Source organism: Vulpes vulpes, chromosome 3 (assembly GCF_048418805.1).
Source record: "Vulpes vulpes isolate BD-2025 chromosome 3, VulVul3, whole genome shotgun sequence".
Taxonomy (NCBI): Eukaryota; Metazoa; Chordata; class Mammalia; order Carnivora; family Canidae; genus Vulpes; species Vulpes vulpes.
Window position 1 is genome coordinate 118,126,819 of NC_132782.1, and position 18,587 is coordinate 118,145,405.

General features: G+C 38.7%; 1 protein-coding gene across 2 annotated transcripts in view; it reads right to left on the bottom strand.

Annotated features, from left to right (window-relative positions):
• The window catches only part of EEIG2 (EEIG family member 2), an 84,850-nt gene that overhangs the window by 42,711 nt on the left and 23,552 nt on the right, over positions 1 to 18,587 (bottom strand). For both annotated transcript variants that reach the window (XM_025996326.2, XM_072754460.1), the window contains one exon: positions 1,057 to 1,177. In XM_025996326.2, the coding sequence (XP_025852111.2) occupies positions 1,057 to 1,177 (121 nt within the window). The remainder of the gene's footprint in view (positions 1 to 1,056; positions 1,178 to 18,587) is intronic.

Sequence of the window (18,587 nt, forward strand, 5' to 3'; positions counted from 1 at the left end):
TTTTATCTCATTAAGAAGGACACAAGACTAAAATGGAAAATAACAAGGCAATGGGCTCTTGCTTTTCATTCTGAGTCCTTATACCTTAATTTTCGAACAGGTACATGTATTATTTTGGTAACTTAAAAAATGTATGTAAGATATAACACAAAGGTTACATTTTTTTTTTCTTTTAAAGATTTTATTTATTTATTCACGAGAGACACAGAGAGAAAGGCAGAGACACAGGCGGAGGGAGAAGCAGGCTCCTCACAGGGAGCCCAATGTGGGACTTGATCCCCAGACTCAGGATCACATCCTGAGCCAAAGGCAGACACTCAACCGCTGAGCCACCCAGGTATCCCATAAAGGTTACATTTTAAAGCTAATAGTTCCATTTCACCTGTAGTGGTGACAAAAGGATTCCCTCTTTTTAACTCCCCAAAAAGTAGGATCATATATTTCTATGTATATTAAGTTGATCTACTTGAGATTACCATCTTTGTAGATCATTGGTAACATGCTTCAACCTAATACGTGGATAAGAAATGATATAAAAAACAAAACACGGCTTTAGAATTAGAAAGATTTGTATTTGAGTCCCCATTTTGCCATTTCCTAGCTATGTGATTTGAACAAGTGACAACCCCTCTAAACCTCGTTTCAAGAAAACCTCGTTTTCTTGAAATTGCAAAAAATAATACCCATTTTCACGTTTGTTGTTAGACATAATATATGTAAAGTCCCTAAAATAATGCCTACAAAGAGAAATTTAATGAATGGCAGGATAAAGATCAGCCTCCCAAAATAATACAAATAGAGTTAATACTTAAATGTATTAAGTTAATACTTAAATGTATATCAATTGATAGTGAAATAAGGTTCTTGAATAATACTTTATAGCTTCAAATTTTCTTAAATCATATTTGTCACAGTAAATTAAATTATTGCTGCAAGTGTAAAGTGGAATTACATGTAACAGTTCTAACGATGTAGTAGAGCTAAATAAAATGAGTCAGTGACTATGGAACTAATTATGGTTTCTGAAAGGGGAGACGTAATTGGCTATTTTTATACCTTCCTCACAGATACTCTGTAGATACAAGGATCCAGGATGCCTGTGGTGGCACTTGCACTCATCTTGCACATAAATGAGAACTTCTTCCTCCAGTGAACACAGTTGGCTTGTACCACTTCCCTGAAGAGGAGAGAGAGAGAGAGAGAGAGAGAGAGAGAGAGAGAGAGAGAGAGAGAGAAACAATTATTATTGATGACAGGTTAAAAAAAAGTACACACACTCTTTCACTCAGGTCTATAACGCAAAAGTGATATATTAAAAGGCATGAAGAAAACAAACTTCTAACAATGTGGTCTGAAAATCCCTAGAAGGGGGGATCCCTGGGTGGCGCAGCGTTTGGCACCTGCCTTTGGCCCAGGGCATGATCCTGGAGACCCGGGATCGAATCCCACGTCGGGCTCCCGGTGCATGGAGCCTGCTTCTCCCTCTGCCTGTGTCTCTGCCTCTCTCTCTCTCTCTCTCTCTCTATCTGTGTGACTATCATAAATTTAAAAAAAAAAAATCCCTAGAAGGTTTTAATTACCCACAGAAACTCAAATTTTTAAAAAAGTGAAATTACTCATCAATTGAATCAATATAAATTGAAGCTTCACTACTCATTCATTCAGCACATAATACATGTTTATTTTTGGTGAGCTATGTGCTAGATGTCTGAAATATGATGATAAGAATGACAGTGTTCCTAATCCTGTAGGGCTTATAGTTTACAGGTAGTATCAGTATAATGTAAACAAATACTTATTCTGAAATGAACTTATTCTGAAATTTTCAGCTCACCCACCAGCCCGTGTCATTCCACTGAGCCACCCAGGTGTCCCCCCTCCTTTTTTTTTTAATTTTTAAAAGAGATTTATTTATTTACTTGAGAGAGAGAGAGATGGGGTACCTGGGTGGCTTAGTCAGTTAAGCATCTACCTTCAGCCCAGGTCATGATCCCTAGGATCCTGGGATCGAGTCCCACATTGGGCTCCCTGCTTTGAAGGGAGCCTGTTTCTCCTTTGCCTCTGTCTCTCTCTCATGAATAGAAGAAAACAATCTTAAAGAAAGAGAGAGACAGTGTACGTGCATGAGCAAGCTCAAGTCAGGGCAGGAGCAGAGGGAGAGAATCTCAAGCAGACACCTGGCTGAGCATGGAGCCCCTCATGAAGCTAGAGCTCATGACCCATGAGATCATGACCTGAGCCAAAATCAAGAGATGGTGGCTCAGGGTGCCTACGTGACTTAGTGGGTTAAGCATCTACCTTTGGCTCAGGTCGTGATCCTAGATTACTGGAATCAAGCCCTGCATAAGGCTCTCTACTTCTCACTCTCCTCCCCATTCCTGCTCTTGTCCACTGTCTCTGCCTCTCTCTTTCTCAAATAAATAAATAAAATCTTAAAAAAAAAAAAAGAGATGGATGCTCAACCAACTGAGCCACCCAGGTGCCCCTCGACTGTATCCAGCAGGAGTGCAATTTATTTGTATGGTCACAACACAGGCAGAATGAGCTATCTGGCAAAGAATGGATCTGGAGGTATTTGTCAGGCAACATGAAGCATCCACAGTAAGATACGCAGTAGCTAACGTGCATACTAAAAAATAAATGCATTTTTGAAAAAAAAAAAAAGCAACGAATAACAATGAAAATAACAAAGAGGAAAAAATAAAATTAGAATTTAATTTTAAAAAATTGTTTCCCTCTCAACATCTTGGGGCCTTGAGACTTGATGGAGGCATCAGTCATGGCCTCTGGAGCTCCCAAAGAAGGTGTGAAGGTATACTAAAGGCTGGGCCCTTTAGGAGCACCCTCTGCTTCAAGACACTTGGTTGTTTCTGTCACTGAGGTCACTGATGTATGACCAGGAATCAGACATTTAAAACAAAAACAAAAAACAAAATCCCTGTACTTTCCTACATAAAAACTTCTGGTTGAAGATAGCCGATTGACAGCATGTATTAACTTACCTCTGCTCTCTCCCCAAAACATTCTATTTAATTTTTAAGGCATCATATAGCAAGACAAAGAAAACCAGAGAGGAGACAAAATAAAAGGTCAGGAATTAACAAGTGATAATGACTTAGCAAATTAAAGAAAGATGAACATTGTGCTGGTAATGGTGAAAGCTAAGAGCAGGTATCTTAAATTAGCATTGAAACAGAACAAAAGAGGGACAAATTGCAGAAGAACTGATCGAAAACTGTTTTAGAAAGAGTCCCTCAGATCTTGCTGACCCCTGCAGAGGACAGATTTATTCTCCTGATGAGGTACAACAGAGGGATCTCTGTATTACCTGACCTGAAGGCAGGTATTGAAAATAGCACCACAGCGTGACCATATTGGGTGGGGTAGGGGGCTAGACACAGGATGAAAGATGACTTACTGAATGCTGAGACTTTTTCCCCTAACGTGGCTTCTCAGGATATATTCTTTAAGAAGATGTAAGAAGAACATTCTCCACGGAACCCAACCAGACCCAAAGAAAAGTCTATTAAGATGAATGTTGAGGGTTACAAAATGACTTCGCCAGCTCAATCTACAACCTGAATCAATGAACACTCTCCACATGCACCAACTCTCAAAGCATCTTTGACTTCTTCACAGCCAAATATGAGCAAGCACTTGAGTTAGGTCTTTCAATATGAACAAACTGAGGGGGTGCCTGGGCGGCTCAGTTGGTTAAGGGGCTGCCTTTGGCTCAGGTCATAATCTCAGGGCCCTGGGATTATGGGGGACTCAGGTCCCCTGAGTTGGGCTCCTGACTCAGCAGGGAGTCTGTTTCTCCTCCCTCTCCCTCTGTGCCTCCCCTCTGGCTCACGCTCTCTCTTGCACACACACACACACACACTCTCTCTCAATAAATAAAACCTAAAAAAGAAAAAAAAAAGAAGAAACAGACCAAAATGAATAGCAAAAAGGAAACTTTTTAAAAAACACAGGCTATGGTGGAAGAAAAAAAAAAAGATTCTCAGAGAGACAGAAATTTCATTTATCATAAAAGTATAGGAAGGAATAGGATACTATAAAACAACATACAGGGAACTAAAAAGTACTCATGGAAATCAAAACTAATTGAGTTGACTTTTTAAAAAAATATTTTATCCATTTATTAGAGAGAGAGCAAGCACAAGCAGGGGGAGCTCTATCCCTCCACTCTACCCTTCTCTGTGGGCCTTTAGGGACTAGGTCAACCAGGCTCACTTCCCCTCTGCCACAGAACGTAGTAAAGGGTACAAACATCAGAAGGATGGAAGGCTGCAAAATCCTAAAACTCTGTCTTATGTTCTGCTATTTTTCATTTGTTTGTGAAATAACAATAATTGCTCAACAATACTAATTAGAGAAACTATTTATTTATTTATTTAGCTCCACACCTAGTGTGGAACCCACTGTGAGGCTTGAATTCAAGACCTGGTGATCAAGATCTGAGCTGAGATCAAGAGTCAGATGCTTAAGTGAATGAGTCACCCAGGTGCCCTACAGAAGCACCTCTTTGGACTTTTATCTAATTTAAAACATCCTTATAAGGCAGCAGCCTTTACATACCAAAAAGTATATGCTATCATTTGCACAAATGGGCAGCTTTGGCCTGAGTAACAAAAGTAAAAGAAGTCAAGTGAACTCTGTATGTGAGTGTTTCTCTTAAAAAACAAACAAGCAGGGGTGCTTGGGTAGTTCAGTCAGTTAAGCATCTCTTGGTTTCAGCTCAGATTGTGATCTCAGGGTTGTAAAATGGAGCCCTGAATTAAGGCTCCGTGCTCAGTGGGGAGTCTGCTTCTCTCTGTATAGGTGCACCCAGGGAAGCCACAAATAAGCTCAGATCTACTTGCTGGAAATTAAGACACTATCCAGACACATGAATATTGTCTCCTAAGTAGCAGACTGACATATTTGCCAAGACTCTGGAACAGGTTCTTTTTAAAAATTTTTATTTATTTATTCATGAGAGACACAGAGAGAGGCAGAGACCCAGGCAGAGGGAGAAGCAGGACCCTGGGATCATGACCTGATCTGAGGGCAGACACTTAACCACTGGGCCACTCAGGTGCCCCCGGAACAAGTTCTTATGTGAGGATAAGAAAGTCTAATGAGCCAAGAGATCAGGTTGGGATGAACTAAGGCTATGAAAAGTGTAATTGACTCATGATGTCACACAACAAAGAATCCTTATTGGAGGAGGAACCCATAAATGATGAAGGCAAGAAATAAGAGCCCAGCATAACATTCTGGACAATACACTGTCAACCATAGTAACCACTAGATAAATATTCATTGACTGAATGAATAGATGTCACTAATCAGTCACAAATAAGCAGTCCCAGGTACCAATTCTTGCTTATGCTACTTCACAATCATTCCTAAATCAACCCCTTTTCTGGGTCTAGGACCACTACCCTAATTCAGTCCCTCAAGAGCTCTTCCCTGAAATATGGCAACAGCCTCCTAAAAGGCCCTCACTCAAACCTACCTTCCTCATTGCTACCAGAGAGCTCCTTCTAAAATACAAATTTGATAATGTCAAAAAAAAAAAAACAAACAAATTTGATAATGTCATTCCTCTGTTAAAAATCCTCCACTGAGGGGATCCCTGGGTGGCTCAGTGGTTTAGCACCTGCCTTTGGCCCAGGGCGCGATCCTGGAGTCCCAGGATTGAGTCCCACGTCGGGCTCCTGGCATGGAGCCTGCTTCTCCCTCCTCCTGTGTCTCTGCCTCTCTCTCTCTCTCTCTCTCTCTCATAAATAAATAAATATATCTTTAAAAAAAAATCCTCCACTGATGGAGTGCCCGGGTGGCGCAGTCAGTTAAGCACCCGACTGACTCTGGGTTATGGCTCAGGTCATGATCTTAAGCCCCGCATCTGGCTGCCCGCTCAGCACAGAGTCTGCCTGAGATTCTCTCTCCCTCTCTCCCCATTGCTCTAAAATAAATAAATAAATCTTGAGAAAAAAATCCTTCACCACTTCCCCATATTTTGGAGGATTAACTCCAACCTACTGAACATTGTCATGATTAGGTCCCTGCCTATCTTTGGTCTCTTGACCCTTTCTGTCTCATACTGATTATCATTCCCCACTTACTTCACACTATTTCTCCTTTGTATGCCTTTGTATGCACATATGAGATTTTCTTTCCTCTGTATGCCATATACTCTCCCTTTCAACTTCCTACATTTACCAATTTAATTCTTACTTGGTTTAGTCATTACCTGCTTTAGGAATCAAGCCCCAACCCAGCCTACAGGTGAAAGCCTGGTGTCAGGTGTGACGTGGTCTGTCTGTTTCCCTGAGTGCCTGGCTGTCTGCCGTTCTGTATCCTGGAGCACTACCTTCCACAGAAGGGGCTGGCAAGTGCCGGCCGAGTTGGCTTCCTCCATCATTCCATTTAGTTCCCATCTCCCAGGACGTAGTCCCACTTTCCTTTTATTTCTGCTTTGTCTCCAACAGATGCTCTTATGATTACATACATTTCAAATGAACCAATATTTGCAACAAATTTTTAAAATTTATAAGCTTAAATATAGCGATGTCCTTTCTTAAAAGGAATTCAAGTAGAAATAGATAATTTAGGCAATCTTTCTGATTTATATCATCAGAGTAATAGCCCTGGAGTATCAATTTCTCTAAATAAAGAAAAAATTTTGTGTGCCCAAGGCAATTACTCAGAATTTTTTTGTGATAATCTTTAATGTGTACACATGCACGCAAATATACATGCACATCCACACAGCAGCTGCCAGAAAGCTGTCCAAACTACACAAACAAACAAAAAGTGGCAAAGCTATTTCGTGACAGTTTGTTATACTGATGGGTTACCATGGAAACAAACTCAGACTACTTGGCAACTGAAACAAAAGTCACATTAGTAATGTTTTCTGTTATGTGAGTCATTAATTTCCTATGAGTTTTATATGGTTGCTTAACCACTTTCAAGAAACAAAGTAAGAGAATAGGATTTGTGTTGATACTGTGGAAAGCCAAGTATCTTCTAAGATAAACGATAAAGTTGCTGATTGTGAAATACATAAGCAAAGGACTTAAAAGAAGATAAATGTTGCTATCGCCATGGTTTATTCTTCAAGACTAAAAAAAAAATTCTAAAAAGTCTTTAAAAATTAATATAAAAGAAAGTGAAAATTATGGATCCATTTTCTGTGACCTACTGTGCCAGCAAACTACAGTACTTAATATTCTAAGAATAACTTGCATATGTATACCCTACACATATATTTAACATTATTCCATGTCTTGGTAATTTGAAGTATTTTTAACTTTTTGGAAACAGTGATCAAAAACTGCTGTGAGGAATGCAAGCTGTTTTGCCAGACAATATTATTGCAGTGCTTGTATCCAGAGGCAGTCGGCTTGGGTTCAAATCCTGCCTCTGCTATACTTGCCACCTGTCACACTGGACACATTCCCTAACGTCTCTGCATTTCTGTTTCCTGCTCCATGAAACAGGGGTGGTAATAGTACCCACATCTCAAGAGAGTTTTTGGAAACTAGGTGAATAATTACACACAGTGTTTGGAACAGTGCCTGGTTGATAGTGGATCTCATAATAAATTTTAGAAGTTGTTATTATTAAGAATATAAGTAGTTCTAAGTCTATTGACATTTGCCCCCACCCCCCAGAGAGAAATAATGATTAAATTTATAAGTAGAGAATTTCTTCAACAATCAATGGAGGTTTCTATTTTCTAAGAGCTAGAGATTCGTGAGAAAATAAACCTTTGGGAACTGAAACAAAAATAAATATCTTAAGACTTCAAGGATAAATTAGATCTATAAAACTGTGACTTTTAATTACAACACTAAGTGTATATGAATCTCTCACGTTTGAGAGGTATTTTTAGTTTGTATAACTGGGTGGACACTACTAACATTCAGTGGAAAAAACTGAGTACAGAGGATTTTCATTCACTCATTCACTCATTCATTCATTCATTCATTCTGCTGGTAGTGTTAGACATTGAAGGAAATTGGACAGTTTGAGGTTGAGGAGTCTGAGAGTTCCTCATTTGGAAATGTCTAGTAAGTAGACAGATATTGAGACCTAGGACTCAAAAAAGAGGACAGGGCTGAAAACATAAATGCTAAGTCCTTGTGACTTAGTGATCACTGAGATCATGGGAATGCATAAGGCCATTCAGGGACAGTGGGTAGAGAAGGAAGGGGAGAGGGCAGAGCCTGGAACTCTAGGAAACACTGATATGAAGGTATAGGAGGAGAAGGGAGCAGCAAAGGAGACCACCTGGTAAATGGAGAAGCAAAGGAGATCATGTCCCCAAAACTAGGGAAAGGATTGTAAAGAAAGTGTTGCCCAAGAATATCAAATGTGGCAGAGAAATCAGGTAAGATAATGATGAAAAGGAAGCAACAATGAAGTCACTGATAACACCCGCAAGTATAGTTTCAGTGCAAGGCTGAGAGTGGAATGCAGATTACTATAGGAAGTAGAGGCCGTAGTAATAAAGTAGAGAAAATGAGGGTGGAGGTGGATGGGGACTTGGGGTAGAAAGAAGATTTCAACTAACATGCAAGACTTAAGCATGTTTTGGTGCTGACAGGAAGAACTACTAAAGAGAAAGAGTCAAATGTCTACAGATGTGAACTGTGGGTTCTACACCCAGCCAAAACTATGAATATGTATGGAGGAAAAAAATCTTCTGTCAGACGTGCAAAGACTAAGAAAACACAAAACAACAACGAAGCAAAGCAGAGCAAAAAGTGATCACTCAGGTACCCTTTCTAAATAAAACACTTGAATTATGCAAGAATAAGAAAAATGAATTAAAAGAGCTTAAGAATCAAAAAAAGGCAAGAAAGAAACCACGTCAGTAGGTTACTTGCTCTTTCAAAAATAAAAAAGATTTTATTTATTTATTTATTTATTTATTTATTTATTTATTCATTCATTCATTCATTCATTCATTCATTCATGAGACACCCAGAGAGACAGAGACACAGGCAGAGGGAGAAGTAGGCTCCACTCAGGGAGCCCGACACAGGACTTGATCCCAGGACCCGGGATCACGACCTGAGCCAAAGGCAGACACTCAACTGCTGAGCCACTCTGGTGCCCCCAAAATGCCTTACTTTTGAACAAAAGAACTTTCTTGTTCTTTCTAAATTGTCTAAAAACATGTGTAAAAATAACAGATATAAACAGCTTCTTCTATCACATATTCTGTTAGCCAGTGCCTAGATGAGGAAATGCATGACTCCATTTTGTCTGTAAATTAAATGCCAAATTCTTCAGTTACATACTCAGCCCTCTCTGGCCTGCCCTTAAATTCTCAAATTTGATCCTCTATGATTTATCTTCACTGACTTCACTAAACTAAATTACCCACTATTCCCTACCTGGGCTCTATGTCCCTACACTACACACCAGCCTTCAGGATGTTCTCTCCCTTGGGGTGCCTTCCAAACATGCTCTGTCCTCTTCCTACCACCCAATTTTATCTACGTGGATTTAAGTCTAACTTTTTTCTGTTTTTAAAGTAGGCTCCGCACCTAGTGTGTGGGAGCCCAATGTGGGGCTTGAAATCACAACCCTGAGATCAAGACCTGAGCTGAGACCAAGAGTCAGATGTGTAACTAATGGAGCCACCCAGGTGCCCCTCAAGTCTAATTTTAACACTGAATGATGTGGAACAAATCACATTCCTCTATATTAGTTTCCACTTTTATGAAATGTTTTGTAGTCAGCTACAGAGTGGTAAACATGTCACCTGAATCTATAAAATGGTATAAAAACTTACTTCAGAGGTAGTTTGAAAGTTAAATATTTATTTATTTATTTAAGATTTTTGCATGAGAGGTACACAGAGAGAGGCAGAGACATAGGCAGAGTGAGAAGCAGGCTCCCTGTTGGGAGCCCAATGTGGGACTAGATCCCAGGACCCCAGGTTCATGACCTGAGCCAAAGGCAGATGCTCAACCACTGAGCCCCTCAGGTGCCCAACAATTTTTTTTTTTTTTTTGGAAAATGTTAACAATTTTATGTTTAGACACCAGCACTAGAAAATTCCCAGAAATTGCTATTGAAATGTAGTTGTAGTCTGTGAATAAGGAAATGTATAAACTTTTAACTGGAAAGAAAATGTCACGAAATGAGTTTATTTTAATGCTCTAATGATGACTCATTAGAATGAAATGAAGCAAACATGTAAGGTCCAAAATCAATACTACGGTTACTTCCTCATTTCATTAAGATAAAATAAGACTTGGGTATAAACTAGTTTCTAAGCCACAATGTTTGGAAATAGCATTTGATTAGGAAAAGCCTGAGAATTTCTTCTGAAACCAGTAAACAGATTTCAGGACAGAAAATTCTTCTTTTCTTTGAGATAACAGAAAAGTGTTCAATCATGGGTTTGTTTTAAATATTTCTATCCCTATTTTCTCTTGCACTGTTTCTTTCCCCCAACCTAGAATCATGTTTGGGTCTCTATCCTAGAAATAAATACACAAAACGATTGTTTTTTTCCTATTTTCCCCCTTTCACTTAATTCGCTTTTCTCCTCTTCATTAACAAAGTTCCCAAAAGAACACTTGCACTTAAGACTTCTGCTGCTTTACCACCTGCTCACTCCCTAACCCCTTGAAACTTGGTTTGTGCTCCTATGACTATAATGAAACTACATTTTGAAGTTCACCACCGGACAGCAACACCCAAAAGAATAAAATCAGAGCACTATCTTACATCATACACAAAAATGAACTCGAACTGGGTTAAAGACTTGGACATAAGACTTGAATCATAAAAATCCCAGAAGAAAACAGGTAGTAAGCTCCTTGACATAGGTCTTGACAATGATTTTTGAGGTTTGACTCCAAAACCAGAGGTGACAAAATAAAAAAAAAACAAATAGCACCACATCAAACTAAGAGCAAAGGAAACCATCCACAAAATGAGAAGGCAGTCTCCTGAATAGGAGAAAATATTTGGAAATCGTATATCAATAAGGGGTTAAGATCCAAAATTAGAACTCATATAACTCAATAGTAAAAACAACAACAACAAACCCAACCTGAGAATGGACAGAGGAAATGAGGAGACATTTTTCCAAAAAGACATACAGATGACCAACAGGTATAGGAAAAGGTACTCAATACCACTAAATATTAGGGCAATGCAAATCAAAACCACAATAAGATATCACTTTGCACCTGTGATAAAGGGTAGATTCAAAAAGACATGAAATAATAAGCAGTGGTAGGGATGTGGAAAGAAGGAAATTCTTGTACACTATTGGTGGGAATGTAAATTGGTGTAGCCACTAGGGAAAACAGTATAGAGGTCCCTCAAAAAATTTAAAATAAACTACCATATGATCTGCAATTCCACTATTGGGTTTTATAGAAAACAAAAGCAAAAATTCTTTATAGTAACAAGCATTATTTACAACAGCCAAGATATGGAAACAGGCTGTCACTGACATATGAATGGATAAAGAAAATGTGGTGCATACATGCATACACACACACGCAAAATACTATTCAGCCACAAAAAAGAAGGAAATTTTGCCATCTGTGACAACACCTATGGACCTTGAGGTCATTATAAGTGAAATAAGTCAGATAGAGAAAGACAAATACTGTATGATATCACCTTGTAAAAAAATATTTCTTTATTTCAGAGAGCAAGAGTATGACAGGGAAGGAGAGAGAGAGAGAGAGAAAGAGAGAGAGAGAGAGAGCAAATCTCAAGCAGACTCCTCACTGAGCACAGAACCAAACTTGAGGCTGCATCACACAACCCTGGGATCATGACCTGAACTGAAACCAAGAGTTAGATGCTCAACTGGCTGTGGCACTCAGGCACCAATGCAGGGCTCGAACTCATGACTCTGAGATCAAGACCTAAGGTGAGATCAAGAGGCAGACGCTGAACTGACTTAGCCACTCAGGCACCCCTGTATGATCTCACCTTTATGTAGAATCTTAAAAAACAAAAAATCCAAACCAACCTAACCCAAATTCATAGATTGAGAAAAGACTGGTAGTTGCCAAAAGGTAGGGGTAGGGTCAAGGGGTTAGAGGGTGGGTGAAACAGGAGAAGGGGGTCAAAAGATACAAACTACCCGTTATAAAATAAATCACAAGGATATAATGTAGACTGTAGTTAATAATACTGTATTGCATATTTGAAAGTTGCTAAGAGTAGATCTTAAAAAGTTTTCATAACAAGAAAAAAATTTTTTTGTAACCATGAATGGTGGCAGACGACTTATTGCAGTGATCATTTTGTATATCTTTTTTTTGTATATCTTAAACTAATATAACGTTACGTCAATTATGCCTCAATTAAAAAAAGGTTCACCAGGCTTGCTGATTGTCAAAGAGAGCAGCTCTTACACCACTCTGCTCTCACACTATGGCAGAGCTGGACACTCGCTCCCCTGGAGGTTTTTCCTTAGCTTCTGTGATATCATGTTCCTGAAAATTCTGCACTCATTTTCCTTAATTAGATCTTTGTCTACCAGGGTTCTATCCTCAGGCCTTTGTGTTTTGTTCTATATGCTATCTCTGGCTTTAATTGCCTGTCCATGTCCATGTGGATTATTAAAAAATCTAGTTATGCCATCCTGACTACCCTGCTCAGGTCAGACATAAACTTCCAGCTGCCTACCATACATCATCACAGACTTTGCTTGTACTTCACATTCAAATGTTCATGGGAAAGAGCTCATAATGGGAAAGGGAAAACAGGACAAATACCCAAAACAGAAGAATTGTTACTTAATTTATATCCCATTCATGAAAGAAGATTATGTACGGCACTACTAAAATAACATGATAAAGTGTTTAATAGTGTGGAAAATGCTTATAATGCTCAGTAAAAAAAAAAAAAATCAGAATAAAAATTGTGTATGTAATTTGGCTTCAACTGTGTAAAAAATGAACTGGAAAAAACAGGAAAAATACATTTCAAAAATTTAACAGTAATTATCTCTGATGGGTAATATTTTCATCTTTGTGTGTTCTTATAAATTTTCTATGCTGATCTTGAATTAATTTTAGGATCAGAAAAAAAGGGGGTAGTGGGTTCAAGGTCAAATTGCATACAGAATTAAGATTCAGTCTTCACAGAATGGTATCCAAGGCCTGCCAAAATCCAGCCCCTGTAGTCACTACAGGGTGCTGTCCTGTAGTTCACTACAGCCCCAAACATTTTGTTCTGCTCCACTACCTAGACATGTTCTCAACACTGTCCACTTTTTAAAGATTTTATTTATTTATTTTTTAGAGGAAGGGAGAGAAAGAGAAGCCAGAGCACAAGAGCAGGAGAAGGGAGAAGCATACTCCCCACTGAGAAGATGCTTAACCAACTGAACCACCCAGGTGCCCCAACACTGTTCACTTTTATGGTTCTGTGCTTCTGCTTATCAAGTCTTGTTTTTCTCGCCTACCCCAAAGCAAGACATTTTGACCTTGAAGACTTTTACTTCCTAAACTGTAATGCAGAGCTGGAGGACAATGCTCAAAATTTTCTCTTGGTTTAGCTAGGAAAGAAAAATTCTGCAAGTTTTTAAATCCAATCCATAATGAATAGTATTGGTATCAATAATAAGCATAAAAGTGGCTAAAGGGATGCCTCAGGGCTCAGTCTGTTAGGTGCTGACCCTTGGTTTTGGCTCAGGGGATGGTCTCATGGGTCTTGAGATCAAGCCCCATCAGGGGCTCTGTGTTCAAGGTGGGGTGTCTGCTTGAAGATCTCCCTCCTTCCTCTCCCCTCACTCTTGGGCATGCATGCCTGCTCTCCCTCACAAATAAATCTAAAAAAAAAAAAGTGGCTAAAGTAACTCACTGCCTAAAATGGTTGATTGCTTTTGACTATATGAATTCCCACAAAAATTAATTCTTAACAGTTTTATTTATTTATAGATTTTATTTATTTATTTGGGAGAAAGAGAGAGAGAGAGAGGGAGAGAGACAGCATTTGCACATGAGCTGGAGGGGAGGGACTGAAGGGGAAGGAGAGGACGAGGGAAAGAATCCCAAGTGGACTGCACAGAGCACAGAGACCAATGCAGGGCTCTATCTCACAACTCTGAGATCATGACCTGAGCTGGAACAGAGAGTCCCTATGCTTAAAAGAGGCAGCCACCTAGGCACCCCTTAACATAGTTTAGATATGTAAAATCTGATCCTGAAAAATTGGATTTTATGAAAAAAATAGCCACTATACACATTTTAACATTATGATTAATAAAAAATAGGATATTATAATTTTTATACTTGTTTTATAACTCATGTTCATTGTAAAATATACAAAGAGAGAATAATAACCAAGGAAAATAATTTTATGAAAAATTCAAGTGAAAAGTAATAAAAATAGTTCAACTGCCTGGAATAGTGCCTGACACATAGTAGACACACAAGTATCTGTTAAATGAGAGAATGAACTGTATAGAAAATTGTCCAAAGACTTAATTCGATTGGCTTAACAGAATTTTTTTTTTTTTTTTTTAGAATTTTGTTTTTTAATTAATTAATAATAATATTATTATTTGAGAGAGAGAGAGAGAGCACGCACATGCAAGCATGAGCGGGGGGAGAGGGGAAAGGCAGAGAAAGATAATCTAAAGCAGGCTGGAGCCGACACAGGGCTCAATCTCACAACCCTGAGATCATAAGCTGAGCCAAAATCAAGAGTCAGACACTTAACTGACTGAGCCACCCAGATGCATGCGTGCATGCTTGCTATTATCTATCTATCTATCTATCTATCTATCTATCTATCTATCTATCTATCTAATTTAAAGTGGGCTCCACGCCCAACAAAGGAATTGAACTCATGACCCTGAGATCAAGAGTTGCATGCTGTATGGACTGAGACATCCAGGCATACCAGAAAATGCTTTTTAAAAACGACTTTATTGAGATATAATTCGCACACTATACGATTCATCCATTTATAATGTAAAATTCAATGTTTTTTAGTGTATTCAGATTGTGAAACCACCACAATCTGTTTTACTTTATTTTATTTTATTTTTTAATTTTATTTTTTTATTTATTTATGATAGTCACAGAGAGAGAGAGAGAGAGAGAGGCAGAGACACAGGCAGAGGGAGAAGCAGGCTCCATGCACCGGGAGCCCGATGTGGGATTCGATCCTGGGTCTCCAGGATCGCGCCCTGGGCCAAAGGCAGGCCAAAACCGCTGCGCCACCCAGCGATCCCCACAATCTGTTTTAGAACATTTTTATCACCTCTGAAAGAAACCTCATCAGTAGTCACTCCACTTTTCTCTCCAACCCCTGGCCCTGGGCAACTACTAATTTACTTTCTGTCTCTATAGATTGAACTTATATGAATTTCCAGAATAGGAAATCACATAATATGCCGCTTTTTGTGATGGTTTCTTTCACTTAGCATGATCAATACTTCATTTTTTTATTGTTGAATGATGTTCCATTTTATGGATGTCCCACATTTATCCATTTGATCAGCTGACAGACATCGGGGTTGTTTTGAGTTTTGACTATTATGATTAAGGTTGCAATGAAAAGTCACGTATAAGTGTTTGTGTTAACGTGTTTTCTCTTTTTTTTTTTTTTTAAGATTTTATTTTTAAGTAATCTGTACACCCAGTGTGGGACGTGAATTTACATTCAAATCAAGAGTCACATGTACCACCGATGGAACCAGGCAAGCACCCCCACGATGAGTTGTTTTCATTTCTCTTGGGTATATCAGAGGAACTGTCAGATTGTATGGAACTCTGTTTAACATCTGAGGAATTGCCAGATTGTATGGAACTCTGTTTAACATCTGAGGAATTGCCAGTCTGTTTTATAAAGTGGTTGCACTAAAAAATGCCTTTCTAATGAAGATTCAGTAATAAGGTAGTGCTCTTTAAAAAGGTCTTTAATGATAAAACACAATTCAAAATTATTGAAGTCAAAATATCTGACATCCTATCATCCCATTTCCCCCCTACTACGCTTTCAAAGCTTAGTTCACATGCTACCTCTTTTAAGGAGTTTTTCCTATTTTCTTGGTTTCCTTTCTGCTTTGAACTGTCACACAATTTTATTTGTACATTTACTGTAGACTTTGTCACTCTGCCTTATATTGCATTTAACAATATATGTGTTAGTTTCTCTCACTAAAAACTGCAGGCTTCTTGATGATAAAAATTATATTTTATACCTATGTTTATAGTAACAATTAGGCTATATTATTATATATTAACACATTATTTTAATATTAATAAATTGTTATAAAAATATAAAAGGATATATCATTTGAGATAATGAAAAGGGCTCACACAGAAGATGAAACTAAATGTCCTACATAGTATTTTCATAGAATAAATTTATTAAGGTAATATGTTTAATACAATATTAACTTGAAATAATATCAATAAATGCTATTTGTTGATGAACAGATAAGATATATCTCAAGACTTACAGTATAAGCAAAAACGGCTTAAATAAGCAGAAATACAAGTAGGGAAAAAAGGGACTTGCCTAAAATTGTTAAGTAAAAATTAATTACTACATAAACCTATATCTTAATTTTATTTTTTATTTTTTTTTAATTTTTATTTATTTATGATAATCACAGAGAGAGAAAGAGAGAGGCAGAGACATAGGCAGAGGGAGAAGCAGGCTCCATGCACCGGGAGCCCGATGTGGGATTCGATCCCAGGTCTCCAGGATCGCGCCCTGGGCCAAAGGCAGGCGCCAAACCGCTGCGCCACCCGGGGATCCCATATCTTAATTTTATTAAATCATATTAGCTTCCACAATGACTGAATGGGCTCATCAATGCTATTGCAGAAAATTCATGGTAAAATGCTCCTGTATTATGAAATTTAAAAAGCAGAAAATATTCTTCTTAATACTAATCAATTTTACTTAAATATACTAATATGTAAATAATTGGCTTGATCTAATAAAAATTGAGGTGGGGGGCTGAAACACTTATTTACTTAAAAACTGTGGTAAAGGGGCACCTGGGTGGCTCAGTCAGTTAAGCATCCAACTTTTGGTTTTGGCTCAGGTCATGATCTCAGGCTTGTGGGATCAAGCCCTGTGTTGGGCATCACACTTAATGTGGAGTCTGCTTGAGATTCTCTCCCTCTCCCTCAGCCCTTCTCCCTCATTTGGTCTCTCTCAAAAAAGAAAAACCCGTGGTAAAATACACATAACATAAAATTTACTATCTTAACAATTTTTAAGTGTGAGTTCAGTAGTCTTAAATACATAACATATTGTATCAAATCTCTAAGAACTCTCTTCCTCTTATAAAAGTGAAACTCTGTATCATTAAACAATTTCCCACAGGGTATAGAACACCAAGAGTGAACCTGAATGAAAATCATGGACTTTGGCTGATAATGATGTGTTAGTGTAGGTCCATTAGTTTTAACAAACGTACCCTCTGGTGGGAGATGTGGTTAATGGGGGAGCCTGTGCATGTGTGACGCAGGGGGTACATGGGAACTTTCTATACTTTCCACTCCATTTTACCGGGTTGGCAGTCCCTCAAGAGAAGGAAGAACATTTATCCTCTGAAACATGGTGACAAGATTAGGGAAAATAAAGATCAAGTCTGAGACAGAGAGAAAGAGACACAGATGATCAAGCAGAGGGCCTCCTAGGAAGTGGAAGGCGAGACACACATGACCTTGCTCTTGTACTTCTAGTAGTAGAGACAGCTGGAGCAGCTGTCTTGTATTACCTGGGCCTTAGATAGAATGCTAAATTATTTCACATCCATACTGGAAATCTTCAGGCCATTCAGTTCTATGCACACCTCTTATTGCTGTAATCCACAGGAAAAGACTAAGATGCAGGTAGGTCCTGGTCACCAAGCTTCTCGGATTCCCTGGCAGGCTCTTTCCTATTGTTCTATTCCACCTTGCTCTGATTCATTCTCCTGCTGCTGCTCTTTTTCCCAACTCATTGGACCACATCACCTAAAAGCAGATCCCAGAGGGTTAAGTAAGCTCCTACAGTCTCAACCTCTTCATGTAACAACACTCCGCTCAATGCCTAACCAAAACCAACTATCTCATGAGGACACTATTTGTACTGAAGCCTTGTAGGAGGTGATGTTTATTTTCCACCACCATCTTCTACAGAAGGCAGCACGAGCATTTCCCTAACTCCTCAATGTTATTTGTAGGCTGTAACTCTTCTCCTTCCAAGCTTGAGGCACATAATAACATCAGGATACACTCTTCCTCTTCTAGCTAATGTCCCAATGAAGGACCTCCTTTTTGATCTCTTTTCGTCCCAACATCTGTAATCATGCTAGCTATTTTAACACCATGCAAACGAACCAACACCCTAAACCTCAAAAGGACCCTCAAAGCCTCAATATCCTGTTCTCTGAGCACACCTCCTACTCCAGCAACTCTGTCACAGCCTCATTCCTTTCACATGTACCACAATCACCGAGGCCTGTATCTTCTAACCAGTTTATTTTCCTAATTTATCTTCCTGGCCTGATTTCTTTCCTTATGAAGTATGGACCCCATGAGTGACTACTTAAATTCCTTTCTCACCAACACTCTAATTCCCTTGCA